Source organism: Tachyglossus aculeatus, chromosome X1 (genome assembly GCF_015852505.1).
Source record: "Tachyglossus aculeatus isolate mTacAcu1 chromosome X1, mTacAcu1.pri, whole genome shotgun sequence".
NCBI lineage: Eukaryota > Metazoa > Chordata > Mammalia > Monotremata > Tachyglossidae > Tachyglossus > Tachyglossus aculeatus.
The window spans coordinates 94,838,282-94,866,150 of NC_052101.1; the positions used below are offsets into that span (position 1 = coordinate 94,838,282).

Below are 27,869 nucleotides of genomic sequence, written 5' to 3' on the forward strand. Positions count from 1 at the left end.
TCTACAGTTTGCAGTCTTTAAAAATCCCAAACTCTATAAAGCATGAAGCACTTTTGTCTCCTCCTCCGCCCCCTCCCCCCCCCAAAAAGCATTAAGAGATTTTGGAGGCTGGGAAAACTCAGGAACACTAGCTAAACAGACAAGAATTTGTAGGGAACCTTATTGTTTCTCACTTCCTGGTATCCCTCCAAATGTTTTCCATTTAGTGTTTTGCCACTCCAGCAATGACCTGTATGCTGCTTCTCCTCTCTTCTTCCCCAGCTTCATTAGCTGAGCCCCCTCATTCCTCTCCCCCTCCTCCTTGTCCCCATCCCCCCCCACCGTACCTCCTTCCCCTCCCCACAGCACCTGTATATATGTATATATAATAATGATGGCATTTAAGTGCTTACTATGTTCAAAGCACTGTTCTAAGTGCTGGTGGGGGGATACAAGGTGATCAGGTCGTCCCACGTGGGGCTCATAGTCTTAATCCCCATTTTACAGATGAGGTCACTGAGGCTCAGAAGTTAAGTGGCTTGCCCAAGGTCACACATCAGACATATATGTTTGTATGTATTACTCTATTTTACTTGTACATATTTATTCTATTTTATTTTAATAGGTTTGGTTTTGTTTGTCTCCCCCTACTAGACTGTGAGCCCGCTGTTGGGTAGGGACCGTCTCTATATGTTGCCAACTTGTACTTCCCAAGCGCTTAGTACAGTGCTCTGCACACAGTACGCGCTCAATAAATACGATTGAATGAATGAATTAGCTCTTCTCAGCTTGCTAGGGGTTTTATTGTCTTATGCCATCGAGTCGTGTCCGACCCATAGCGATGCCATGGACACTTCGCTCCCAGAACGCCCTACTTCCATCTGCAGTCATTTTGGTAGTGCATCCGTAGTGTCTGCTTGGTAAAAATACGGAAATGGTTTACCATTGCCTCCTTCCGTGCAGTAAACTCGTCTCTACCCTCGACTCTCCCGTGCTGCCGCTGCCCAGCACAGGTGAGTTTTGACTTGTAGCAGGTTGCCTTCCACTCGCAAGCCCCTGCCCAAGCTAGGAATGGAATGGGTGTGCATCTGCTTGACTCTCCCTCCTGTAGTCGAGGCTGGTAAAGTACTGGAAAGTCTCCAGGTGCCACCCTGCGAAGGGGTTGCTAGGGGTTAGACCTGCTGGGAGGCAATATGAGGTAAGGTCCTATTACAAACAGGATTTAGGTGAGCAATGGCTCTTTAAGGGTTTTATCTGACCTCTGCCCTTGAACGTCTTCATTAAGCTCTTCCTAACTGCTATGGTTGACTTGCAGTAGACTTCACCCAACTTATCAAGACTTTTGCTGTCACAAGACTCTAGAATAATAGGTGTAGTTACTCTTAAATGCAATACATTTGTATTTTTCTGTGGGGACTTCTCCACACTCCAGAAGGAACTTGGCACTTCCTCAAAAAACTGGTACCCATGGTCACTGTCTGCCTACCTTCTTGTCATCTCTCTTCTCACATCGTAGAGCTTTCAGGTCCATAACTTAATATCCAGATCTTGGAGTCAGAAACCTGAGCAAGGTGCTGTAATGTGTATGCCAAAAGTAACTGGGGTATTGAGTGCTCCTTTTAATCATTTGTGGACACTAAAGTAATACTAGTGAAGAAATACTAACCAGTGATACCTGTGTGCTTACTGTGTGCAGACCACTTGAGATTGTACAATACAACAGAGGTGGTAGACACATTCCCTGCCCCCAACAAGCTTCTAGTCTAGAGGATCATGGATAAAGTATAGCTCTCAACTGACTTCAACCCAAACTTAAACATTTATCTCATTCTTTCCACCTCCATCCCCTCTCCCCCCCAATATTTCTTAAACTGAACGCTGCACATAAAGATGTTGCTACTTTCTAATCCCCTGAAATGCCCCAAAAGCAGATAATTAAAGCTTGTAAATTTGCCAGTGTCCATCTCCAGTACCAAAACTCATAGAAACCCAAGTCTCTGGCAGTGGTTAACTTTCTTGCAGTCTCTCCCAGCTGATCACCTACAATGTGAGCTGTTTATGCTGAGTGACCTTCTCAAAGGTGGGGGGGAAGACAAGAAGGGGCTCTTTTTTTTTTTTTTTTTTCCCCTCAGTCATAGCCAACCCTGACACCACTCTTTACTGAGTAAACAGTTTATTTCTGAGTACGCCATAACAAGTACAGCCTTCAGCTTGGGCCCACTCCCTGACTTTTGGAGCGGGGGGGAAAACTAATGCAGTAATCTTGTGCCTTCAACCCCCTCACCATGCAGTAAGTGGAATTCCTCAAGGGCAAGTGAGTAGAAAAGTACTGACGCAAGCTTTAAATGGATCATTTTACAGAGTTGTGACCTGAAGCAGAAGGCTGTGAAGTAGCCTAACTGGAACAGCTTGATTACTGTCTGGAGACTGAAAATGGAGTGTAGGACTGGTGTAATTCTCTGCTGCTGTAGATGTAGAATGGGTTTTTTAAGCTTTTTAATCATGAAACCTCAAACACCTGTAGAAATACACAATTCCAGCCATTCTTACTAACTTAACCCTGGCTACTCAAAGCATTGTATTCCTGGATGAATATGACCAGGCTTTCTGTTCAGCTTCAGGAAGAGCCTTGCCCCCTAAACAGTGACCAAGAATCAAATTTCAGTAACCCATTAACCTAGGCTTTTCAGAAATATTACATTAGTGAGGGAATTCTTGCTTCAGATCCTACTGACTGTAGTAGTCTGTGAAGTGACTATGGTCTCACTTAAGGTTTTAGCCAGTTTTGTTGAGTAGATAATCTATCTGTTCTGTGACATCCTCTTTATGGATGTCTCTTGCAGGAACTGAACTACCTTTATGGAAGGCTTCAGGTTAATATTGGCTTCAGTAGCACCTATTGGGATTCTTAAAGTGCTACTCATCTCTGCTGCTAAGGGAATGGAAAATGCAAGAGATACAAGTTTGTATTATGCACACGACCATTTTCTTCTGACTCTGGATAGAGCTCAGTGCAATCAGGACTTTCCTTATGTCTGCCATTGTGTTCTAGCGAACATGTTATCATCTGACTATACCGATCTTGTAGTTTGAGTCAAGGAGGAAGATTTGTCTTGACCAACCATATTCTCAATCTGTCATGGCACCTGAAAGCTCTAACTTTCAAGATATTTCACTCTACCGCCTCACTGCAGTCTTATTTTGCCTGCTAGTACTCAAGCACTTTTTAGGAGGTACCATGATCTGACTGAGGGAAGTTGTGATCCATCACCTTAATGGGGTGGTCAGTTACTGATTAATGGCTTTCCTTGTGAGCATTGTAACTAGGTTTTTAAATTCAGTCTAAGAGATTTATGTCCCGAATAGCTTTCCTCAAATTGGCCTCTTGAAGGATCAGAAGTGGGTGATCTTAAGCTCACTGTCAATTTGGACTTTATCCAAGTCCTGACCACCTCCCATCTACCTACTATAGCATTCATGTACAGTCTGACACTAAGAGCTACATATCTGACAGGATAGCCGTCACTCCTCCACATCTGCATTCCTCCTAGCCCCTCTACTTGGTCAGTAGTGAACACTCCCTACTACCCTCTTGTCTTATGCTGTCGAGTCGTGTCCGATCCATAGCGATGCCATGGACACATCTCTCCCAGAACGCTCCCATTGCAATGGTTCTGGTAGTGGATCCGTAGTGTTTTCTTGGTAAAAATCTGGAAGTGGTTTACCATTGACTCCTTCCATGCAGTAAACTTGAGTCTCCACCCTTGACTCTCTCCGTTGCTGCTGCTGCCCAGCACAGGTGAGTTTTGACTTGTAGCAGATTACCTTCCATTCGCTAGCCACTGCCCAAGCTAGGAATGGAATGGGTGATGCCTCTGCTTGACTCTCTCTCTGGTAGTCGAGACTGGTGGAGTACTGGAAACTCTCCAGGTGTGACCCTGAGAGGTTTCCTCTAGTACCTAGTTAAAATCCCACTTCCAATATGAAATTGGACAGGGACCCTCCAATAGTTACCCATTCTTCTTCATCAAGCTGAAATCCTGGACATTTGGCTTTAAGGTTCTCTGTCACCTTTCTCCCTCCTACTTATCCACTAATTTCTCCCACTACATCTTGGTTCCTCAAGCTAATTTACTTTGCTTTTTGCCACTTAAGTGCTACAGGATGGGAGGTAAGAGTAATCTTATTTTGTTACACACATGAGATACATTATTACTTCTATTAGAGTGTAAGCTCTCTGAGAGAAAGGATCATGTGTATTAATGCTAATGTGCCCAAATACTATTGCTTGATTCCAAGTGAACATTTCTCAACTTTCCTAAGCAGCAGAACTATTTGGCCAAGAGCTCTGAAGCAGAGTTTAATTTGGGGCCTCTTCCAGGTATAACAAACAAGGTTTTGGGGGGCAGAGGGGAGAATGGGGTGGGTAAAGGAACAAATTTAAGCCCCAGGAGTACAAGGAGCTTAAATCCTCCTAGAGCTTAATATGGTGCACCCTGTATGTAATCAGTAAATAAGCTGTGATCCTTCTACTCTGTTCTGCCAGAACCAGGGGCATCTGTCTGACAAGCCTGCCAGGATCTAGGATGCCAAGGTGTCAAAAATGGCTTGTGCATGCCATACTAACTTTTAATAGTCACCATGTTTAACACAGGAGTAGTCCTGCAGCGTAAGATTACTCACTGTATGGTGATCCAAAGTGTGTGTGTGTGGGGGGGGGGGGTGGGTGTTCTTGGCAATCACACTGATTTAATAGGTTGGGAGATGGTCAAAAATAATCATTGAATTTGCTGCAAATTCTTAAGCTGTGATTATGCCTCTTGCTAGCAGAATGTTTTACACTCTTGTCACTCATGGTTTTAACTGTTAAATTCAGAGGAGTTGCCAAAAGTCCCGTATGGTACCATAAGTGAGGCAGGGAAGTTTAGCCATAGCAAGCCTTGACCAACACCATATACGTGCACACAACTTTTCTTCCCTCACAGTCTACTGGTGGATGGTATTATACCAGAACCCTCCTTAATTCTGTTTCCAAACTGTAATGAACATGGGGTTAGCAGATGTGGGTGTGCTCAAATTCTCTCAGACCTTTTTGTGTACTCTGGCCAGAGCCTAGCTTAGATTCCAGCTTTGATCACTGACTTCTAGGGAAGCCATAGAGCCTCTCCATTACTGGTAGAGAGACTGCCTCCAGGGAATTAAGGACCACTTATGCAAAGTGACTGCAGTGATACTAAAATCAAGCCTACACTCAAATTTGCATCTTCCTATATCAGAACTCTCACCAGTTTGCTGTTGCTGCTTTAGGTCTTTCCTAACACCTACTACTGTCAAGTAATTGATGTGACATTTAGGTTAGAACTGTAGGTCTCAGTCCTGATTCCTACATCTCTATTTCCTGGTCACTGGGTGTTGGCACCTTCCTTTCCATGCTGCTTATGCAACAGATCGTGTTTTGTTTTGTTCTCTGTCTCCCCTTTCTAGACTGTGAGCCCACTGTTGGGTAGGGACCGTCTCTATATGTTGCCAATTTGTACTTCCCAAGCGCTTAGTACAGTGCTCTGCACACAGTAAGCGCTCAATAAATACGATTGAATGAATGAACAGAACAGTTCTAGATTCTCCTTATGTAGCTCCTGAGTCTCAGCACAGAACATTAAATCCCTCCAACAGAACAAAGATTGTAGCCATATACTAAACTCTGTTCTGGCCATAGACCATACCTGATTTTTCAAAAAAAAATTTTTTTTTTTTATCTCCTACCACTTATCCAGCAGTGTTCCACTGGGCACATGGGAACCAAAAGTGTGAAGAATCTTTAGCAAAAACTCAAGCGCATATTCTGTTGGCAATAGTCTGTAACTTTTCCATCCTAACTTCTGGTACCTCAGCAATGCTTAAGTGAATGGCAAGGGGCCGGACAAGGTACATTAGTGTTCATGCCCTAAAGTGGGCTAGTGTGGCTCTCGTACCCACATGGGATGTAGTGTCCTCTGAACCAAAGTACAACTTGGCCACTAGTAATAGGCAAGTCCCAGACCTAGTCTCTGCACTGTGATAAGGACATCTCTCCACTACCAAATATACACATACACATGAAGTCTGCCCCCTTCCCCTCCTCCCCAGCTTCAGCATCAGTTGGAGGAGCAGGTAACCTTGCTTAATCTTGTCACTCAGTGGTTCCTGCTGAAATGGAACTTTTTTGCCAAGGTGGCATGACACCACCTGTACAAGACTCAATGTAACTATCCTCTTTTATAATAATGATGGCATTTATTAAGCGCTTACTATGTGCAGAGCCTCTTTTAGGCAAGTTGTGTATCTTGCTATCCTAGAAATGTAACCAGAGTCCTAAATTGCATAAATTGCCAAACTCTAACCAGTAGACCATGGGTTCTTCTTGAGAATTGTTTTCTAAAACATGAGGTTGTAGTTCAATGGAACCCAATCATCCATCTACAAGACTTTGAATCCTAACGGCTGGTGCTTCCAACATTTCTAAGTTAACACCCTGTTCTGGCTGAGTGGCATTAGCCTCTTTTGTATAACACAAGTTCCACTTATTGCCTACAGAAGAACAATGCTTCATCCGAGGTAAAGTAGTAATGTCATGCCTCCCTGGTAATTCCACTTGGCCATCAAGTGTGGAATGGGCACATGGGTGGGGGGAAAAGAGGTTTAAAACTTACCTCTATCGCTATTTTTAGGTAGGGATAATTCACATTGTACTAGACTGTGACTAATGCCAATATGATTACTGCTTTCAGTCAATAGTCTTTATTGAGCACATCTGTGTAAAGCACTAAGTTCTAGGCACTTGCAGAATAGTTATGGGACACAATTTCTGCCCTCAGTGAACTTCATCTAGTAGACTAATTGAAGATGATAAATGTAGCTATTACTCATCTGATTACAGTGGCCTGAGTAACTTGAATAAAAATAGGCACCTGACCATGGGTCATATGCCATTCTTATGAGACAGTTGGTTCCTGCAAACTGCATCTTTAGGTCAAAGTGTAAGTTTGAGGACTGCCTGTAGTAGAAATGAGGATCTAGGGTTTTTTTTGTGTATTTTGGTTTTTGTTTTTTTTCCTGTGGTGACAGAATCCTGGTTTCTGAGTTGGCTGTGAAAGCTTGCTATGCTTTGTGCTCTAGCTAATGTAGGTACTCTGCTGTTGGAACCCGGGGCCCGAATTGGACATTTTGACCCCTTACCAGTTGAGTATTAGTTCACTGAATGCTATTTTGCTGACTTAGAAATTATTTCTTGCTAAACATTGCATGGGGAAAGCTAGACAAAACTGTAGTGTGTAGTTAGCTTTGCTAGTTTCTGGACAAACTTCATCTGTAAACAGACCAAGCTTAATAGCACGTCAACTTCAGCCTCTTCAGTCCTTTTTTTTTTTTTTTTTAATGGTACTAAGCACTTAGAACAGTGCCTGGCACAAAGTAAGCGCTTAACAAATATTTAAAAAAGCACTGGGGTAGATTCAAGCTAATCAGGTTGGACAGTCGTGTCCCGAAGGGGGCTCACGGTCTTAATTCCTGCTTCACAGATGAGGTAACTGAGGTCCACAGAAGTGAAGCGACTTGCCCAGGGTTTCAAAGCAGGCTTGTGCTCTATCCATTAGGCTCCACTGCTTCTCTACCTGGCTTCTCCCCTCTGACCATTGTATATACCTTCACCAGGGCACAAAGATGGTGGCAACTGGGGTAACAAAGGAAGAGACGCTAGTACCACTTACATGGGTTCCTTTGGCTGCCTCTATATAGCCTGAATGCTTGTCAGGATGTAATTCAGCATTTCAGTCTTGTTCAGGAGCATCTAGAGTATTAAGGCTCTTTGTGTTTTTCCTCCATGTTGGCACTGCTGTCTAAGGGTGGGAAGAGGAAACAGACAAAACCCAAATTGGTCAACCTTGCAAGTAGAGGTGTGAATAAGAGGACAGTTGGGGGAGGCTGTAAGGAATAGCAAAAATCACTCTTGGGTAATCTATGAGTTTAAATTATCCATGCCGTCTCCTGTTACCATGGATAATTGTTAGCTGCCTTCAAAACATTTCTGCTTCACAGTTCAGGGGTAGAATTGGCCAACTTCTAAATAAGAAGCCCAAAAGGTTTCTAAAGATGAAGTCCAAATAGAATGAAACATGTACCCTACGTGCCAAATTGGTAAAGCTTATGAACACAACTTGCAAGTAGTATTGATCACATTTATTGGGCATTTACTGTATGCGGAGCACTGTACTTAGCACCTGGGAGTAAAACAGAGTTGGTAGACACATTTCCTGCCCACAGTGAGTTTACAGTCTAGAGAAGGGGAGACAGCCATTAAATTATGGATATGTATGTAAGTGCTGTGGGGCTGAGGGGGGCTGGTGAATATAGAGAGCAAATCAGGGTGATGCAGAAGGGAGAAGAAGAAAAGGAAAGGAGAGCTTAGGTAAGGCCTCTTGAAGGAATTGTGCAATAGGGGCTTTGAAGGTGGGGAGAGTAATTGTCGGATGTGAAGCTGGAGGGGTTTTTCAGGCCAGAGGCAGGACTTGGGTGAGAGGTCCGTGATGAGGTAATATGTAGAAGTATGGTATTCACTTTTATATCCTGTCAAGCAAGTGTCTTAGATTACACTTCAAGCCGTGATCAGAAATTTAAATTCAGTAGGAGAGGTTCACCGCTTCCTAAATTAAATCTTTAAAATTGCAGTTAGTTGACCATTAGGTCAAGTGTTTATTCCTCCATCCTATTTTAAATTTCCCCAGGCTTCCTTCCAGTTTTGACTTGCATGCAGTATTATGGGAATAGTATTTTAAACAGAACATCATCCTGCCCGAATCTCATCTGTTTACAAGATCTGAGACTAGCACCTGAGGTGATGGAAGAATTGTCTGTCAAGAGCTCTCTTTCTGGGAAGGGGAAAAAACCCTTAACTTTCTGGGCAAGAACCACCTTTGATAATGTTGAGAGAGTGTAGTAATTGTGGCCCCCTCTTTTAAAAAGCAATTCAGAGTACTGATAAGTGCCCTAACTCATCCAGTGGGGAATGCTGACTTTGTGATCACTTTTCTGTACCATCCTAACTCTAATCTGGCTCCTCTTTCATATGTTACTCCTGAGACACCCCGTACCACTGTCAGCGTTGAATTCAGCAATATCAATCCTTGTCTCTAAGACTCATAGAAACTGGAACAGTTGCAGAAGATGGAGGGAAGGGCAAGCCAACTTGACTTTTCAGCCATAAATATATACCTTGGGACACAAGTGTAAATGAAGGCTCGGTGAGCTGTAACTTGGCTGAAAGACGGTCGGCTTTAGAAATTCACTGCATTAGGCTCTGACAGTTCCATTAAAATGCAATCACCTTAACTGTCCACCATAAAACTGTGCACAACTTACCAAGTAAAGCTAAGGCCAGATATATGGACTCTGTCAACAGGGTTGACAATTCAGCACTTGAACCATAAAGAGTGGCTTACTAATGCCACCTTGAATATGAATGGCATGGCCTTTCTCAGAGCACCGTCTTATTGATCTCCTCCTTTTTGTTATCCTCACCCCTTTGGGGTAGGAAGAAACCAAAATTATTCTCCATATATATCTATATATCTATATATAGATAGATATATATAGATATAGATATATATACATATATATATATTTTTTTTTAGCTCTAACCACAGTGATCCTTATCCAAGATGACAGAGCCAAGACTTCCAAGCCAGAACCACCACCCACAATTAGGGATTCCATGACTCAAGCTTGCATCAAATATTTAAAAGCTAAACTAGACTGTCTTGATCTTGTTGATGCCGCTGCCTGATGCATAATCAGAAACAGTTTGCATTCTTTCCACTTGGAAGCAGTCTTTGCAGGGGTCCTGCTCTGTCAAAGAGCTCCAACAACCGAACTGTTCACAAATTAAAGTGGTCTGGGGGGGAAAAAGAGATGGAGAGAAAATAGTAGACCTCCCAAAACGTGGAGCACAGAACAAATTTCTGCAGAATTGTCTCACCCAATGCGAAGGAGAACTCTCATTCCAGTCAATTCTCCACATAATATCAGTGTTCATAGAGCAGTTTGGATTTCCAACTTCTGCATTGGCTTACTCTGACTTTCCTGCCTTCTGTCTCTCTCTTTTTCAAGTGCTTGGCTCTGCTGCCTGGATACCCCCCCCCCCCCCCCCCCCCCCCCCGAAAACTCTTCAGTCCCTATCTCTCCACTCAGAGCCCTAGTCATTGCTCATTCACCTCCTCATCAGGCAGGACCTCTTTGTCATTGACTTTAAGGATACTTAATCACATCTCTCCTTTCTATCTTTGATGTCCTGCAGCCTCACCCACATCCTCCTCCTCCTGGCCTGAAACTACCTCCACCAGACCACCACTCTCCCCATAAGTCTTCCTAAAGTCACTCTTCAAGAGACTTTTTTCCCCCTAAGCCTTCATTTTTCCCCCTCCACACACCCCCATGTCATCTAGCACTTGGATGTGTACTCTCTAGGACACTTGATATTTTCCCCACAGTACTGTCATTGAAACATGCCAAGAAAGCAGCCTGAGGTAGCAGTTTCCCGTGACCTCAACAGAAGCTTCCAGAGTGCTCCACTCCTTGGGCCCGGGAGTCCTCCGGCCACCGTCTACAGTTGCCCACAGGAGACTTGCCCTGGGACTCTTGGCCAGGTGGTTCCACTCACCCTTGATGTAAACTATCACTTTCAAGTGGCTGGGGCAGCTACAATTGTTATTGGATCTATGCAGTCAGCAGTAAAAAACCAATCTCCATTAAAACTTTAACAGATAACTCAGTGGGTTCCTTAAGGTTAAAGTGAGCACTCATCTGCCTAATTTAATTGTACATATTCCCCTGAAGCAGGCCTGTTGTCTCCCAGACTCTCCCGGCCTATGTGTAGGAGGGACCTTTGATCCCAGGAAATTCCCCATTTGAGAGGGAAGGGTACAACTCCTGGAAGACTGTCAGGAGAGAGCTGCCATGAGCAGCCTGCTTTGTATTCTCCTGTGAAGCATCATTTGTTTGGAGAAGTATGTAATTGATTCGTTCCCATGCAAAGAAAGGGCTCTGGGAGCATGAATCAGTTCTGAGAGCCAGAGCTGATTATTTCAGTCCTGAGACCCTGCATTGGCCACAGGCTTAAGTGACTTTCTCCTTGTCCACTTTGTGATGTACTCAAACAGTTCTCTGTGGTGCCAGACAATCAGTGAGAAACCCCCTAGTGCTTGGAGGATGTTGGGCTTATAGTCATGATATCTGCCTGTTATAACCACCTGTTCAGGAGCAGTGTGCTTCATAGGTGTCTGAGCCCACAAGTATAGCTTTTTTATTTTATTTTATTTTGCGGGGGTGGGGTGGTGGAAGAAGAGAGGCTGGGCTTGTATCTGAAAAGTGTTGTGCAAATCAATGAACCAAGTCCTAAATGGAAGGGAAAAATGCCGATTGTCGTCTGGAACGACTCTCCTACCCCTTTCCTGTTTTATGGAAAAGTGGGTTTGCACCTCCAGAGCAATGGCAGGGCCAAACTAACCAGCACACGGTGTCCTGTGGTGAGTGCAGACTAGTGCTTTGACTTTGGGGCTGCCCAATACAGAAGGGAAAAAAATGAGAGGAGCAAGGAAACAAAAAAGCAAGAAAAACCCACCTTTCTCTGGCAGTCCTGTTGCCGGTCCACTGCCCATATCTAGTTATCTGTTTAGCAGGAACAAAAGCATCATATTTTTAGACCCCCAAAGGGTCAGTACAGCTTGTTCTCGTAATGCCAGAATTCTATTCTTGCAAAACCCCTCTGGCATTTACCACAAACGGTTCATCCCGCACCATGGCACATCATCCAGAAAGCCTCATGTAGTTGGGAGAAATATCCCCTAACACTGTTTTGGCTGAACCATGTAGCAAAAACATGTGTTGTTGGTAGAACTGGGGCTGCTAGGTTGCATTGAGAAGCAGCATGGCCTAGTGGAAAGAGCACAGGTCTGGGAGTAAGAGAACCTGCCTCCTAATCCAAGTTCTGTCTCTAGACTGTGAGCTCATTGTGGGCAGGGAATGTCTGTTGCATTGTACTGTCCCAAGCACTTAGTACAGTGCTCTGCACACAAGTAAGCACTCAGATATGATTGTTTGCTATGTGACCCTGGGAAAAACACTTAACTTCTCCGTGCTTCAGTTCTTCTGTTTTTCCGCCCCTACTTAGACTGTGAGCCCCATGTGGGACAGGAACTATGCCCAACCTAATTTTCTTGTATCTATCCCAGCACTTAAAACAGTGTCTGACACAAGCACTTAATGGCATTTTAAAAAAAGAAAAACTTGCAGAACACCAGTGTGTACCTGCACCATTCCCTGGGCTTTGTGAATCTCGGTTCATGGATTCAGCTATTGCTGAGACTCAAATCTCAACCCCACATCTCCTCCTCTAGGACCATTCCATTTGGATGTGCCACCAGCACAACAACCAACCTGCCTAAGCCAGAACTATACCTCTTTTTCACCATAAAGACCTACTCTCCCCCCGCCCAGGTCCTCCATTCGGTTGTCCTCAGCACCCCACTCTCTCAACTCTTATATTCAGTCTGGGATAAATCCTGTCAGTTCGGCTTCCACCTCAGTCTAAACTTTTCTCCTATGGCAGCTAAACTCTTAACTTCTTCTCAGGTCTTCCTGCCCCCAGGCTCCACTCTCTACCCTCTAAGCTGTGCTTCATCTTCTCGAAGCACTGCATGTCTCCACCCATCTCAAAATCTTCCAGTGTGTTTCCTGTTCCCCTCCAAGCAAAATCCTGCGTCAGCTTCGAGTCTCTCCATTGGCCAACTCTCCCCACTGCTGTCTTTCCCCTCTACTTCCCAGCTCATTCTCCATTCCTTTTAACTGTACCCTTTTTGTAGTGGTATTGAAACATTTACTCTGGGCCGGGCACTCTTCTAAGTGCTGGACTAGATACAAGCTCAGCAGGTTGGACACAGTCCGTGACCCACACAGGGCTCCCAGTCTTAATTTTCACTTTACGGCTGAGGAAACCAAGGCACAGAAGATGTGTGAGTTGCCCAAGGTCACACAGCAGAGAAGTGGTGGAGCTAGGTCCCTCTGATTCCCAGGTCCTTGTTCTAGCCATTCAGCCATGCCGCTCTCATCTGTGCCCTTGCTTCCGCTATCCCCTTGGGCTGCAACACAATCCACCCACCTGACAGACCAAAGATCTAAAATCTCACCTGTGTTCATTCCACATCAGCCCCACTAACTCTACATTTATACCTTCCCCCAAGCAGTTAAGTATACATTTATCACCAATCACACAGTCATTCAGATTACCCTATTCGTAGATATTTCTGACCATCATCCCCCTTAAAATATAAGCTCCTTGTGGGCAGGAAACGAGTCAGTCCCATGTTTCTGTTGCAGTTTCCCAAATACTCGGTGTAGTGCATTGGACTTGGCAGACTCTGAAATACCACCCTTACTAAGTCCGAAACCACTATGTAAAACCAAGGGAACTGTGCCCATTCCCAGCCAGCTTTGTGTATTGTGTAGCCTTAATCTGTTCTATGCCCTGCACCTCACATCATCTCATCTGTCTCTGACATAAGGTAGACTTTTGTGACGGTGTAGGGACACTCGGTTTTACTTGTGTCTGTTGGGGTGGAACTGGGCTAGAGGTGATGAACACTCCCTGTTGCGGTGGTGGGACAACTAATCAAAGAGAATCGTTTGAATTGCCTCCCTTTGGAAATACTTTATTTCATGTCAGGGAGGAGGCAAGAGGAATAGGAGCACGGTCAGACGGAAATGGGGAAAGAGACACTGGGCATTGCTCAAAAGATTAAAACTGTCATTCTCTAGGGAGTATCAGAAACAGAAGGCAAACTGTTTAAATGGGATCTCGTAGGTAATTTGCTATTAAGTGTGGCAAGGGAATGGAGGGCCTGGATCAAAGCAGCATGGTCTGACTGCAGCTATTGCCAGAAACTTATGCACCCATGAATCCTTCTGGCTTTTGTGGAGATAAACAGGGGAGGGGCAAGTACCAGTTCATATTTGCTATTCCCCTCGATCCTTATTTCCACCTCACTCCCCAAAGGGAGAGAGCTACTGCACATGAAGCAGGTAGGCAGCCAAGGCAAAACTTGTTTGTGGCTTTGAGAAAGTGCTAAGAGGTATGTGTCATAAGCATCTCTTCCTGGAGTTTTGGATCTCAGGATCATCTACCTGATTTGGCTATGAGGTTACTCTTTTTTTTCCACCTAGGGAGCAGACACAACCCTTCCGGCTAGTGCCTGGTCTCTCTGCCTAGAATCCAGCATAGGCTCAATGGCAGTACCAATGCCTGTGTGCCCCTACCCCAGGCCACCTCTAACAGTTATGGCAGCTGCCAATAATGCCAGTCCCTGCAGCACTACCACACACAGTGTGTGTGTGTGTGTGTGTGTGTGTAAATGCCACACACAGTGAGGCAACATGGGCTAATGGAAAGAGCATAGGCTGAAGTTGTGATATGGGTTCCAGTTGTGGCTCCACCACTGCCCTGCTGCTAAGTGCTCCACTTTTTGTTCCTGTTTCCTCATTTGTGAAATTGGGGATAAGATGCTTTCCCTCCCTCCTTCCCTCCCTCTTAAACTGTGAGTCCTGTGTGGGACAGGGACTGCTGGATCTAATCTAATGCTTAGCCCATGGCACTTAATAAATTGTGAAATGCCCAGAATTCCCCTCTGTTCACTGGGACAACGGGCCCAGATTGCTCCATGCTGGAACTAAGTCAAACTTGGCTGAGGCTTTCAGGCTGTGTGGCTCTCCCATTCTGGCCCTGGCCTAAGGCTCCTGTCTCCTTCTTCCTTTGCTCTAACTCTCTCTAGTGCTTAGCCTCCCTCCTAGCAGAGCAGAGGCGATCCTGTGTTCAGACCTACAGCTCCATTTGGAAGTAATCGGCACCCGTTCTTAGAAAAGGCGATGACTGTTCTAGAGATCACCAAAGGATAGAGCAGGGAGAGGGTAGAGAAGTGACCTGGCCTTATCCCATGATGGCAGTTATCCCATCCTAGTGACCAAGAGGTTCACACAGCTGAAGGTTTTAACATCTAGGAGAACTTCAACAAAACTGACTGAAGGCTTAAGGTATCCTTTATTAGATTTTGAATGTGTGATAGCCAAGGGAGCTGCCCCCTCTTTCACCCCCCCCCCCACAAAAAAGCAGCATGATATAATAATAATAATAATAACACAAGCACTTAGGTGCTAAACACTGGGGGGGATGCAAGGTGATCAGGTTGTCCCACGTGGGGCTCAGTCTTAATCCCCATTTTACAGATGAGGTAACTGAGGCACCGAGAAGTGAAGTGACTTGCCCAAGGTCACACAGCAGACAAGTGGCAGAGCCGGGATGAGAACCCATGACCTCTGACTCCCAAGCCCGGGCTCTTCCCATTGAGCCACTTACAGGCCTGGGAGTCAAAAGCTCATGGGTTCTAATCCCAACTCTGCCACTCGTCTGTTGTGTGACCTTGGGCAAGTCACTTCACTTCCCTAGGCCTCAGTTGCCACATCTGTAAAAGGGGGTTTGAGACTGTGAGCCCCACATGGGACAACCCGATTTGCTTGTACCCACCCTGGCGCTTAGCAGCAGCATCATCATCATCATCAATCATATTTATAGAGCGCTTACTATGTGCAGAGCACTGTACTAAGCACTTGGGAAGTACAAATTGGCAACATATAGAGACAGTCCCTACCCAACATTGGGCTCACAGTCTAAAAGGGACAGTGCCTGGTACATAGTAAGCACTTAAACACTGTCATTATTAGTAGTGGTAGTTTAAAACAAAAAACTGTGGATCTTGGTGCTACACAAGGTCATGTCAGTTTATGGTAATAAGGTGAAAATTTCCCACAGGGATTGCAGAGTGAGGTTGTGGGGGACCTGATTTGGATTGAGAGCTGAAGAAGGGGAAGTTCCTAAAAACCTGTAGAGCACAAGCCTGGGGGTTCGAAGGACTTTGGTTCTAATCCTGCTTGCTGTGGGTTTTGTGGGGTTTTTTTCTTTTGTTTTTTTTCTGGTGGGGGGGCAAACGTGCCTCCAATTCCTCAACTGTAAAATGGGAATGCCTGTTCCTGTGTAGACCGTGAGCCCCATGTGGGACAGGGACTTTGTCTGACTTAATTGGACCTACCCCAGTGCTTAGAACAGGGTTTGACACATAGTAAGCGGCTAACAAATAACATAAGTGTTTTCCTGTCAGGGGTTATCTGAACTCTGGCAGCTCAAGTGAGGGTATGCTGGGCACTTGCAGAGGCACTGCCCAAACCAGAATTTGGATATCCAGAAAGGTCAGGCAGGGCTGACTGGGTGACCAGGTTTAGAATCCTAGGAAAGACTCCATATAGCTTGATGTTGATCTCTGGGAAATGGGAATAAAAGGAACCAGGGCTTTGGGGGCATCCTCTTAGTGGTATTTATTGGGCACTTGCTGTGTGCAGAGCCCTGTACTAAGTGTTTGGAGAAAGTACAGTATAATAGAGTGGGTGGACATGATCCCTGCCCACAAGGAACTTACAGGCTGCAGGGAGGTGGACATTTAAAATAAATTACAAGTAAGGGAAACAGCAGAGTATAAGGATATGGACATAAGTGCTGTGGGGATGGGGTGAATATCAAAGTGCTTAAAGGGTACATTGGCGATGTAGATGGGAGGGCAAATCAAGGGAGACCTCTTAAAGAGGCGACCTTTACTAAGGTTTTGAAGGTGAGGAGTGTGGTGGTCTTTCAGATGTAAAGTGGGAGGGAATTCCAGGCTAGAGGCAGGAGGTGGGCAAGGGGTTGGCAGTGGAATAGATGAAGCTGAGGTACAGAGAGTAGGCTGGTTTTAGGGTAGTGAGGTGTGCAGGTTGGGCTGCAATAGCTCAGTGAGGCAAGCTATTCATTCATTCTGTCATATTGAGCACTTAACTGTGTGCAGAGCACTACTAAAGTGCTTGAGTCCATTACAACAATAAATAGCAGGCACATTCCCTGTCCACAATGAGCTTATAGTCTAGAAGGAGAGAGATGATTGCCTTAAAGCCGATGGCAAGGAGCTTCCGCTTGACGTGGCGGTGAATGAGCAACCATTGGAGGTATTCTTGGAGTGGGGAGATTGTGGACTGGTTTATCAAAAAAATCTAGACAGCAAAGTATAGACGGGAGAGACAGAAGGCAGGGAGGTCAGCGAGAAAGCCGCTGCAGGAAATAAATGCCTGGATCAGTGTGGTAGCAGTTTGGATGGAGAGGAAAGGGCGGTAACTGACTCTAAAGTTAGCTAGGCAGATCTTTCCTGTAGGATTATTCCTATCTTGTTTCTCTTTCTCTCTCCCCCCGCACCCCCCAGCTATATGTTGTAGCAGAAATACCCCACTATAAGAGAAGCAGCAATTTTTTGATTCTATTTTTACCACCTTTTTGCTGGGCTCCTAGAGAAGGTAGCTCCAGGGAACCCATCAAAAAAGGAGTATGAGTTAAAATTGCTACCCCTGACACCACAACAATCACAACCAGAATTCTCTTCCCAGGACAAGCAAGGCAGAGTGCCTGCACTCTGCACCCTGAGGCAAACCAGAAAGACTGAGCCTAGTAGAACATTTATTTAGAGAGATTCTATCTAGAGATAGAGGTTTCCTGCCTCTAGGCAGCCAACTGGAGGCTGGTTTCTACTTAGAGCAGAACAAAGGGCTCTGGGAGAGGGGCCAAAGTTGTTAACCTTCCCTTCCCAGGCGTTTGTCAATCCTATTTGAGTGTTTACTGTGTGCTGAGCATTGTACTAAGCGCTTGGGAGAGTACAGTGTAACAGGCATGTTCCCTGCCCACATGAGCTTACAGTCTAGAGGACGTTTGTTAATTGTCAGATGTCGCAAACCCCTGATGTTACTAGTCTTATCACTTTGGGTTAGTGATACTAAAACCAGGATGTTCTAATATGAATTTAAGGCACTCAATCACCTATCCTCGCTCCTCTACAATCCAGCCTGCCCACTGCATTCCTCTATTGGTAACCTATTTGCTATGCCTCACTCATCTCTCAAGCTCTTGCTCACTCCCTCCTTCACACCCAACGAACTACTACTATGCTCATCTTCAAAGCCCTTTTGAAATCTCATCTCTGGGAGGCCTTCCCTGATTTTTCATCTTTTTGCCCAGCCCCAATTCATTTATACGCAGCTTTTTTGTTTTCCCTCTGCTGAATCTGTGTCTTCACTCCCCAGACTATAAGAGCCTTAGCAGTTGTGTATGAAATATTGTGCTCTCCCAAGCACTTAGTAGTGCTCTGCTCAAATACTCTTGATTGATTTGTAGGTATAAAGCCACATTTACCATTATTCCTGGGTATGACACAACTCTAAACACAAGGTTAAGAACCATCTTGTAAATGGCTTATTAGTTAAAAACTTCCTCTTCAATTGTGGGCTTTTCTAGTAAGCATTCTCAGGATCTCTTTCCTTCCCCCACCTTCTGCTGGCTCTCTGACCAAGTGGTAAGCTCATTCTGTGGGTCCTCTTCATATGTTGAATATGAGGTTGATGGTTGAACAACTCTCTCTGTGTTCTAGTTTGAAAGATGACCTCCAGGAAGAAAGTTTTGCTGAAAGTTATCATCCTGGGAGATTCTGGGTAAGTGATGGATGATCTCAGGTAGATCTGGTGAACTGTAACAGCCAGCTTTCTTGGGCAAAGTTCTCTTCCAGCCAGCTAGTTAAACTCAGGGGGGTAATGGGACAGATATTGGGTTAGCTTTGCTTCTTCTCTGGGGTTTTTTATGCTCTGCCTTGAGGGATCATGTGGTCTACACTGCAAGTAGGTGGCCCCCTAATTTTCCTGCACAACATAAGGGAGGCACAGCTGCTCCTAAGGCGTCTGGAAGGTCCCTAGCCTTGATGTTCCTCCTAGTTGGATTAAAGCACTGTCAAGGGACATAAAGTGGCTCGAGGCCAGGCCTGGCCATCAGGATGCCAGGCCTATAAAGTGTTATCTCTTTAGAACTTGCAGGGGTTGAAGAGGCAGTTGTAGACCTGTTGGAAACGGTCATTTTGAGTATCTTTTCCATAGAGCATCAGGCCCCATGAACAAATGTACACGTCGTCTCCATCCTTGACAGACTTGTAAACTACTCAGTGTCCTTAGCGTCTCCCCACCTTTTGGTCACTTGACTCATTAGCCCCTCCACTGGGCAGAGTAAACAGGGAGAGAACTCAAATCTGCCCGTCTTAGAGCTCTGCTATAAAAGGTTTGAAGGGAAAAAGACAAGCTACTGACTGAAACGAAGTGCTTGGGGTTCTCCATACACTTCATTTAGTAGTGAGCCTTCTCAAGCTGTAGAAATAAACCATGATCAGTCAGGAAGGGGTGCATCTCTGGGGCTGGCTGGTAGCCCACTCTGTGCTGTAGGTGCCGCCTGGATTCTTTGTAGGGTTATATTGATTAAGTTTAAAAGGTTATCTGTGATGGCCGAAATGATCGCTATTGTAGTGTTGCCTCACTAAATAGAGGGAAGTGAGGGCTTAATCTGTTAAAAATTATATCGAGTAGATGCCAACAACAGTCCTTCTGGTTCCAAGACTGGCTCAACCCCTAGAAAAAGTACTCTTTGTATGCTTAGAAAGTACGCATTTCTTTGCCTAGTGAATTGACCGGTTCAAGGAAGGAACGGTTCCATCAAATGGCAACAAGGATCCCCTTGGACCTGGTTATTAGATTACCACCTGGCTTGGGTGGTAAGTAGGGACCAGAGCTGTCTTGAAGGGACTGGCTAGTGAGGTGAGATGCTCACCCAGGTGAGCAACTGCCTGAGTCTCCTGTCAGAACTTGACAAGGAAACGGCACATCCCAGCTCTGGGTTAAAATCAATCAATCAATCGTATTTATTGAGCGCTTACTGTGTGCAGAGCACTGTACTAAGCTCTTGGGAAGTACAAGTTGGCAACACATAGAGACGGTCCTTACCCAACAGTGGGCTCACAGTCTAGAAGGGGGAGAAGTGATCAGTCCTGGAAAACCAGTAGCTTCTTGCATGCAACGGTTTAATTTCTTGGCTCCTCACTTACCGTTTTTCCTCCACCAAACAGGGTGGGGAAGACATCACTCATGAACCAGTACGTGAACAAGAAATTCAGTAACCAGTACAAGGCCACAATAGGAGCAGACTTCCTGACGAAGGAGGTGATGGTGGATGACAGACTAGTTACAATGCAGGTAAGGAGGCTTCATGCCCTGCTAATTATGCAGTTCTGAAATGCACTTGTACCAACTCCTGAGTGGGGAAGTCAGAATCCTCTCTGGGGGGAATGGGGCCAATGGGTGTCTCTCTTGGGGGGTTGGGAGTTGGGGGAGAAATAGTGGAAGGAGTTAGGTAGGCCTCTCTTCCTGCCCCAGGTTGGGCTAGCCTAGGGTCTTGACATACTTGGCAATAATAATATTGCTGCACTTACCATGGGTGAAGTACTGGAGTAGATCTAAGGCTAAAATATTGGACACATTTCTCGCCCCAATGGGCTCCCAGTGTAGCATCTCCCCATTTTGCATATTGGGGGGGTGGGGGGGGAGGCCTGAAGAAGTTAATTGACATGTCCAAGGTCACCCGGTAGGCCAAGGGTGGAGTTGGAACTAGATCCTGTATCTCCTGCTTTCAAGCTCCACCACCTCTCCTGATATATCTTTGGGCAGTCCTAGGGGTTTGAATCAAGCCTGGGCCATCCCCAGGGAACCTCTATTCCTGGCCCAGAGAAAGGTGGGGGAGGAGGGAGAGTGGAGCAGCTGGCCCTTGATGGCAAGAATTCTCTGCAGCCAACTGGCAGCAGGTCTTGCCAAGCTCTGGTAAAGCTAAACTTGCTTGCTGTTTGGTCTTCTGAAGAACTCTTGGTGTATTCCAGACCTCCATATTAGCCATGTAGCACAATCCCGTGCTTATTAGGTCAGAAGCATAATCTTAATACCCCACTTCCCCCTAATAGCCAAGCCAATTATCTGTCAACTGCTAAAGCCACCACCTGAAACAGATGCTTTCCCCCTCTTTTTTCGGTGGGGGCAGGGCGTTGCAGTTAATCTTGCTCTTGAGTTGGGCTGCCACTCTGTAAAAATAGGTCTTGCGGCGTGAAAAGCAGCTTGCCGAGAACTGAACAAATGGGGCGGGGCCGGACTGGCAGAAGGAGCAGGCCCAGCAGCTGGGGGGGGGGGGAAATCCTGCAGGGGGCTGGTAGGATGAATGGGCCACAGGAGGATAGAGCAAAGAGGAGCTGCTTGCTGTAGTCCAAAACAGGCAGGCAGCATTTTAGATGGTGGGAGTGGCATTCCTCCCTACCACCTGATCATTTTACGCACCAGGCCTGCCCCTGGGGCAGAAGAGAGCAGGCAGTGCTTAGGCAAGCCTCGCTCCTGGCAATGGAGGAGCGTCACTGTGTATATCCATCTCCTTCTAAAATGCCAGGCTTAGACCCTGTGTGGTGAGTAACCTAAAAGATAGTGTGTGCCAAACTGTTCCATTGCACAACCTGCTTGATGATTAGGCTAGGGACTTGGATGGTGAGGGGTGTTTGGGAGAGGGTATATGTGGGGGGGTGTGGGGGGCAGGGGCTAGGTCTATTTCCCAAGTTTGTTTCACCAAGTGCTTCCCCTGGCCAGTTACAGCAATCCCTTCTGCTCATCTGAGGCTACTTGTGAATTCAGCGAAAAGGTCATTCTCATCAATAAAACAATGATTGTAAACGGCGTAACTGCTCCTTCCCTACCCAGCTGTGCACGGTGGCTTCAAATAAAACTTACCTACCCCTTGCTGACTGCTGCTCCATCCCTTCCTACTACTAGCCCTGTCTCTCCCATTCTGAACTACTTAAAGGCTCTGAACTAATGTTCTCTCTGCGCCCTCGCGCCTCTCTCCTTTCTCTCGATCAGTTTTTAGCAGGAGCGGTTCAAAATTAGCCCATCGGTTTCTTGGTCCTGAAGGCCTGACTCCCAGGAGTCACACCAACTTCTTGCCTGGTCAAGAACTGAAGCTGGAAGCAGGACACCGGTACTCCCTCTAGACCTCTTGCATGATGCCACTAATCTTTTTCCCACAGATCTGGGACACAGCAGGGCAAGAACGGTTTCAGTCCCTCGGTGTGGCCTTCTACAGAGGAGCAGATTGCTGCGTTCTGGTCTTTGATGTGACTGCCCCCAACACATTCAAAACCCTGGACAGCTGGAGGGATGAATTTCTCATTCAAGCCAGTCCCAGGGATCCTGAAAACTTTCCCTTCGTCGTGCTGGGAAACAAGATTGACCTAGAAAACAGACAAGTAAGTTTTCTGCCAGGGGCAGCCCCTCCACTGAAACCTGGTAAAATCCCAGATCTTTCCAATCTTCCAGAACCCTCTGTACGCCAACCAGAGTTTGTTGCTTGCCATCAGGGCGGAGCTCTCTGAAGGTTTTAAGTCTGGTTTAAGCAGGGCATCAGCAGCTGAATAACTGCAGCTGCTTTAGCTTAGACTTGGCAAAAGTCACCTTGTCTGGACAAGGACCTCTAAGGGTATAAATACTAGGTTTTGCAGCATTTTTAGGTGACCTGGTCTCAAGGAAATGTAGGGGGGATGGGTGGGTACAGTGCTTTTGTCCTTTGGATTATATAGTGGAGTCTATTCTTACCCAACAGCAGGGCTTTTAGCATGGGCCTCCAGGGAAGAATGTGCCTTTGTTTTAACCTGAGGATGAAAGGCTTTTTTTCTTCCTCTTTACCACCAGGCAAGTTGGTCTCTCTAGATTTACATAAGTAAAGTTTTGTAAAGTGTCAACTCCTCATGCAAAACAGCTTGGCTAAAACTAGACCTTGTCATGTCCTTTCTCCTTCTGCAGCCTACCTTTGGGGTTAGACTTAAGGTGATAAATACAATTTAGTGGTAGGCTCCAAACTTTCCCTGGCTTTACTTGATCACTGTGACTTGAGTGTACTCTTTCCTGTCTCTCCTAACTTAGCAGAGACGAATGTTGTCCGGACTCCTTGCTGAGGTACCATGACCTCAGAAGAAAGAGAGAAAAAGAGAGATGTCCAGAGGTTTCCCTTTCCTACTGGAGGGTGGGGCTGAAATTAGGCAGATTGGGCTGTTGGTTCTGCAGAGTGACTGCTTTTAACCTGGGAATGGAGTATGCATTTGCTCTGCCAACAGGATGGTGCTTAGAGCTGGAAACTTGCACCCTGCTTGTAGCTGTAGTAACCGCCAGGTTAATGGCTGACAAATGACTTTCTGTCTGTAGTCTATGGAGTGGAAGGTTAGTCTAGAAAGGCAGTAGGTCTTGAAGGGCTCCGTGTGGATATTTGGTATGGGGTGAGCATAAGAATAAATGGATAGGGACATGGGTTGGATTTGGAGCATTCAGCATCAGATGCTTAAAGTAATAATAATAATAATGGCATTTATTAAGCGCTTACTAATAATAATAATAATAATGGCATTTATTAAGCGCTTACTATGTGCAAAGCACTGTTCTAAGTGCTGGGGAGGTTACAAGGTGATGAGGTTGTCCCACGTGGGGCTTACAGTCTTAATCCCCATTTTACAGATGAGGCAACTGAGGACCTGATTACCCTGGGGTTCAGAACAGTGCCTGGCTCATATTAAGCGCTCAAAAGCCCACTGTTTGTCGTCGCCAAGTGCTAAGTACAGTGCAGGCTAGACTGTAAGCTCCCTGTGGGCAGAGAACACGCCTACCAACTCTATTACACTGTACTCCCCCAAGCACGTAGGAGTGCTCTGCACACCGTAAGCGCTCAATAGGGAAGCAGCATGGCGTAGTGGGTACACCACAGGCCTGAGAGTCAGAAGGTCATAGGTTCTATTCCCAGCCCTACTATGTGCAAAGCACTGTTCTAAGCGCTGGAGAGGTTACAAGGTGATCAGGCTGTCCCACGGTGGGGCTCACAGTCTTAATCCCCGTTTTACAGCTGAGGGAACTGAGGCCCAGAGAAGTGAAGTGACTTGCCCCAAGTCACCCAGCTGACGAGTGGCGGGGCTGGGATTTGAACCCATGACCTCTGCCTCCCAAGCCCGGGCTCTCTCCACTGAGCCACGCTGCTTCTCTAAAGTCTCTGGAAGAGTGTGTCTGTGTGTATGTACATATATATATATGTGTATATATAGGGAGAGAGAGAGAGAGGAAACCTTCCACTGAAGAGTTCCATGGCCCCAGCTGCTCTCCGGAGTTGCCCGTTCAGAGCTTCCCGCTTGCTTTGTGACTTGTGGTCACCGGCTTCTCCATCCTCACCCCCTCTTCTCCCCCACCCCCCTTTTCAGGTCGCCACAAAACGAGCACAGGCCTGGTGCTACAGCAAAAATAATATCCCCTACTTTGAGACCAGTGCCAAGGAAGCCATCAACGTGGAACAGGCTTTCCAGACAATTGCACGAAATGCACTTAAACAGGTAGGTCCGGGAGCTGTCTGGCTCCCTCTAGTGGCTGCCGGTCAGTCCTGCCTGCAGCCTGTCAATCAATCAATCAATCAAATCGTATTTATTGAGCGCTTACTGTGTGCAGAGCACTGGACTAAGCGCTTGGGAAGTACAAGTTGGCAACGTAGAAAGACCGTCCCTACCCAACAGGGGGCTCACAGTCTACAAGGGGGTGACAGAGAACAAAGCCAAACATCTTTTAGACTGTGAGCCCACTGTTGGGTAGGGACTGTCTCTCTATGTTGCCAATTTGTACTTCCCAAGCGCTTAGTACAGTGCTCTGCACATAGTAAGCGCTCAATAAATACGATTGATTGATCCTAACAAAATAAAATAAATAGAAATGTACAAGTAAAATAAATAGAGTAATAAATATGTACAAACATATATACAGGTGCTGTGAGGAAGGGAAGGAGGTAAAATGTCATGCTGCTTAACTCCAGGCTTCTATACAGACAGGAAACCCTGGGTGTATGTTTATTTGGGGAGACCGCTTCTGGCCTCCAATCTTTTTCTCCGCCAGAGCTTCACACCTCTTTATTGTTAACAGTCCAAATCCCCACTACTGCTTTTGCTTGAGCAATAGGCCGGGATGATTTGCCCTCAGCTTGATATTTTTTGGCTTCTCTTTGGGGGGTATTGACTATCTGCTCTACATAAGACTAGTCCTCTAGGCTATGAGCTCGCTGTGGGCCGGAATGTCTGTTTGCTGTTATATTGTACTCTCCCAAGCGCTTAGTACAGTGCTTTCCACGCAGTAAGCGCTCAGTAAATACGGTTGAATGAATAAGGGGGTTCCTAGGTGAGAATAATCTCAGTATCTCACCTAAAAGACCACCTAAGGCTCCCCATTAGGGAGAAGCTGCTTTTCATTGTGCAAATAAGAATTCATACTTGTAGTCGTATTGTCATATTTGAGCGCTTACTGTGTGCAGAGCACTGTACTAAGCGCTTGGGAAGTACAAGTCGGCAACATATAGAGACTGTCCCGATCCACCAACGATGACTTCAGTAACAGGCAAAGCCTCCGGCATTTACTTCTCTGTTGCTGGTTACCCAGCTGTTCAGAGAAAAACTCTTTCTCTCCATATCTGTCCAATTCAGGAGTACAGCAGCCATGAACGGGGGACGCCGGGTCCACCCACAGTAACGGGTTGCCGTAGATGCTGCCTGATTTAATGCCAACTATCAGCCAGGGGAAAGCAAATCTAAAAGCATCAACAGAGGAGTCGTGCTCAGGGTTATGGGCTTCCTAGTGCCTCCACCAAGGCTCTGGTCCCTGTGGATGTTGGCCCTAGCCCAAGTTTTCAGATGCCCGCCCAAGTAGAAGAAAGACTTCCATGCCCCCAAAGGGGCCGCCTTCTTTCTAAAGCTGGAGTTAACATCTCTCTCTTTCTCCCACCTAGGAAACAGAGGTGGAGCTGTACAACGAATTCCCCGAACCCATCAAACTAGACAAGAACGACCGAGCAAAGGCCTCTGCAGAGAGCTGCAGCTGCTGAAGGGACTTGTGGGGTAGAGCACGAGTCCTTCACAAACCAATATCACACTTAGGCCTTCAAACACAAGCCCCCCCCCCCACCCCCCCGCCCCCTTTTCAAAACAAAAGTAATCAATTGTCCCATTTCCAGCTGCCAAAACACCTTTCTCCTCCTCCCACCTCCCTCCCCTCAACCCCTTCCTTACCAAGTCTGCCACGAGCAAACAAGCCCATTCTCGTAACACAGCTCCATCAGTGTCCTGTCCCAATCACATCAAACCATTTTGTGCGGTAGCAGGACTGTTTGAAAACAGTTCTAAAGTAGGTTTGGCATTGGAAGCTAATTCCACTTGTCCAGTGGAGAGAAACTCTTTACAGTTAATCTGTAACGAGTTTTCTGGTTTGGTTTTTTTTGGGTTTTTTTAAACTGTCTTGTGGCTTTTTTTTCTATCCCCTGTGAAGGCTTCAACTGGGAAGGCTGGCTACCCGTAGTTCATTGCAAGCTCACACCCAGTCCAACTGGGTTGAGTTTTGTATGTATCTGTTAATGCTTATTACTTTTAACTAATCAGATCTTTTTACAGTATCCATTTATTATGTAATGCTTCTTAGGAAAGAATCTTATAGTACATGTTAATATATGCAACCAATTAAAATGTATAAATTAGTGTAAGAAATTCTTGGATTACATGTGTAAAGTCCTGAAACGCAGGTGTTTAGAATGAGGGGAGACCCCTGTTCTGGATTGCAGCGTGCTAAGCCACACAGAATTCTGCAATCCAGTTAGAGGCAGTATTCTGTACAGTAGAAATGACTTACGTAAGCCTTTTTATTGAAGACTTGAGAGCCAAAAAGCTTTCTTCATCGCCTGGAAAAATCAAGTTCCCATCTGTACCTAAATAATCATCAGATGATTTGCATAATATATCAGTGTGTGCAATGGATTATTGGAGGCTATTTGCAGATATTAAAATGAACGTTCCCTCCTCTTCCACCCTTAAACTTCCAACTGTTAAATCAGCATTCTACAAAGAACCGAAAGGAAAAACTACAGATGTTTTAGTGATTTTCTTTTTTTTTCTTTTTTTTTTTTTAAACCTTTGTTCTAGAAGGCGCTCCTCCACCTTCCGGGTTGTGATATGTTCTTAGGCTAGAACTCTTCCTCTTCCCACTCCATCCCTCAATATCCCAATATTACCAATCATGAATCTGTTTCTTCAACATGAAAACCTAGCTGTCTTACTCCCCTCCCTAGTATCTGTCCCTGCGTCGTAGCTTGCTTAAATGGAGCACTTCTCCCTATTTTCCAGAGGCCTGTGGGCTGAGTTCTTCTGTAAAGAGATGAACATGATGCCAATAAAATTTAACAAGAACAAAGATCATCCTGTTTCTCCCTGTCTCTTCTTTTAGTCTTTCCCCTTCCCCCACACCCTTCCACCCCATAGCACTTCAGCTAACTTGGTCAAGTCAACTGGCAAACGGATTAACCAGGGGTGTGTGCCCAGATTTGGACCTGTTGCTTTGAGGCAGAGTCTCTCTTCGCTACCACCCCTTGCCTCCCACCCACCAGGAAAGCCTCGGTTGCTAATGTGTGGCGACGGAGTCTCCCATCAAATGATGGGTGAGCCTGTCGTGGGAGCGGGCCCAAAGGAACTGGTTAGTGAGTGGCTTGCACAGCACCACTCACACGCTCTTCCCTGCCAGTATGATTCCTCCTGGGGCACCGGTGGCAACCAGTGAGTAGGCGGGCAGGGGCGCAGCACTCTGCAAAGGGCACATAAAGGTCTCTTTATGTGCAGGACCCACTTACGGGCAAACAGCTGCTTCGTGCTGAGGCCGTGCTGCGGTCTGCGACCCAGCGGCCCGTTGCCACGGTAGCGGCTGTGGTCTTTGCCGCTCATGTTGGCCAGCTGTCTTTCAGGGCTCCTGCTGGGCTTGTCCACCTCGTGGAATTTCCTCGGTGGTCCTCTGGT

At 46.0% G+C, this 27,869-nt stretch overlaps 1 protein-coding gene and 1 non-coding gene across 2 annotated transcripts in view; one reads left to right on the forward strand and one right to left on the reverse strand.

Annotated features, from left to right (window-relative positions):
- Positions 1-27,278, forward strand: part of RAB7A (RAB7A, member RAS oncogene family) — a 58,439-nt gene extending 31,161 nt beyond the window's left edge. Inside the window, exons 2-6 of the mRNA XM_038739821.1 lie at positions 18,552-18,612; positions 20,064-20,190; positions 22,053-22,271; positions 24,261-24,389; positions 25,823-27,278. Of these exons, the coding sequence (XP_038595749.1) occupies positions 18,560-18,612; positions 20,064-20,190; positions 22,053-22,271; positions 24,261-24,389; positions 25,823-25,918 (624 nt within the window). The 5' untranslated portion in view covers positions 18,552-18,559 and the 3' untranslated portion in view covers positions 25,919-27,278. The remainder of the gene's footprint in view (positions 1-18,551; positions 18,613-20,063; positions 20,191-22,052; positions 22,272-24,260; positions 24,390-25,822) is intronic.
- On the reverse strand, positions 3,789-3,927 carry LOC119920379. The gene has a single exon (XR_005448129.1). It is a non-coding gene; the product is annotated as a small nucleolar RNA SNORA7 (small nucleolar RNA).
- Positions 27,279-27,869: the final 591 nt, after the last annotated feature.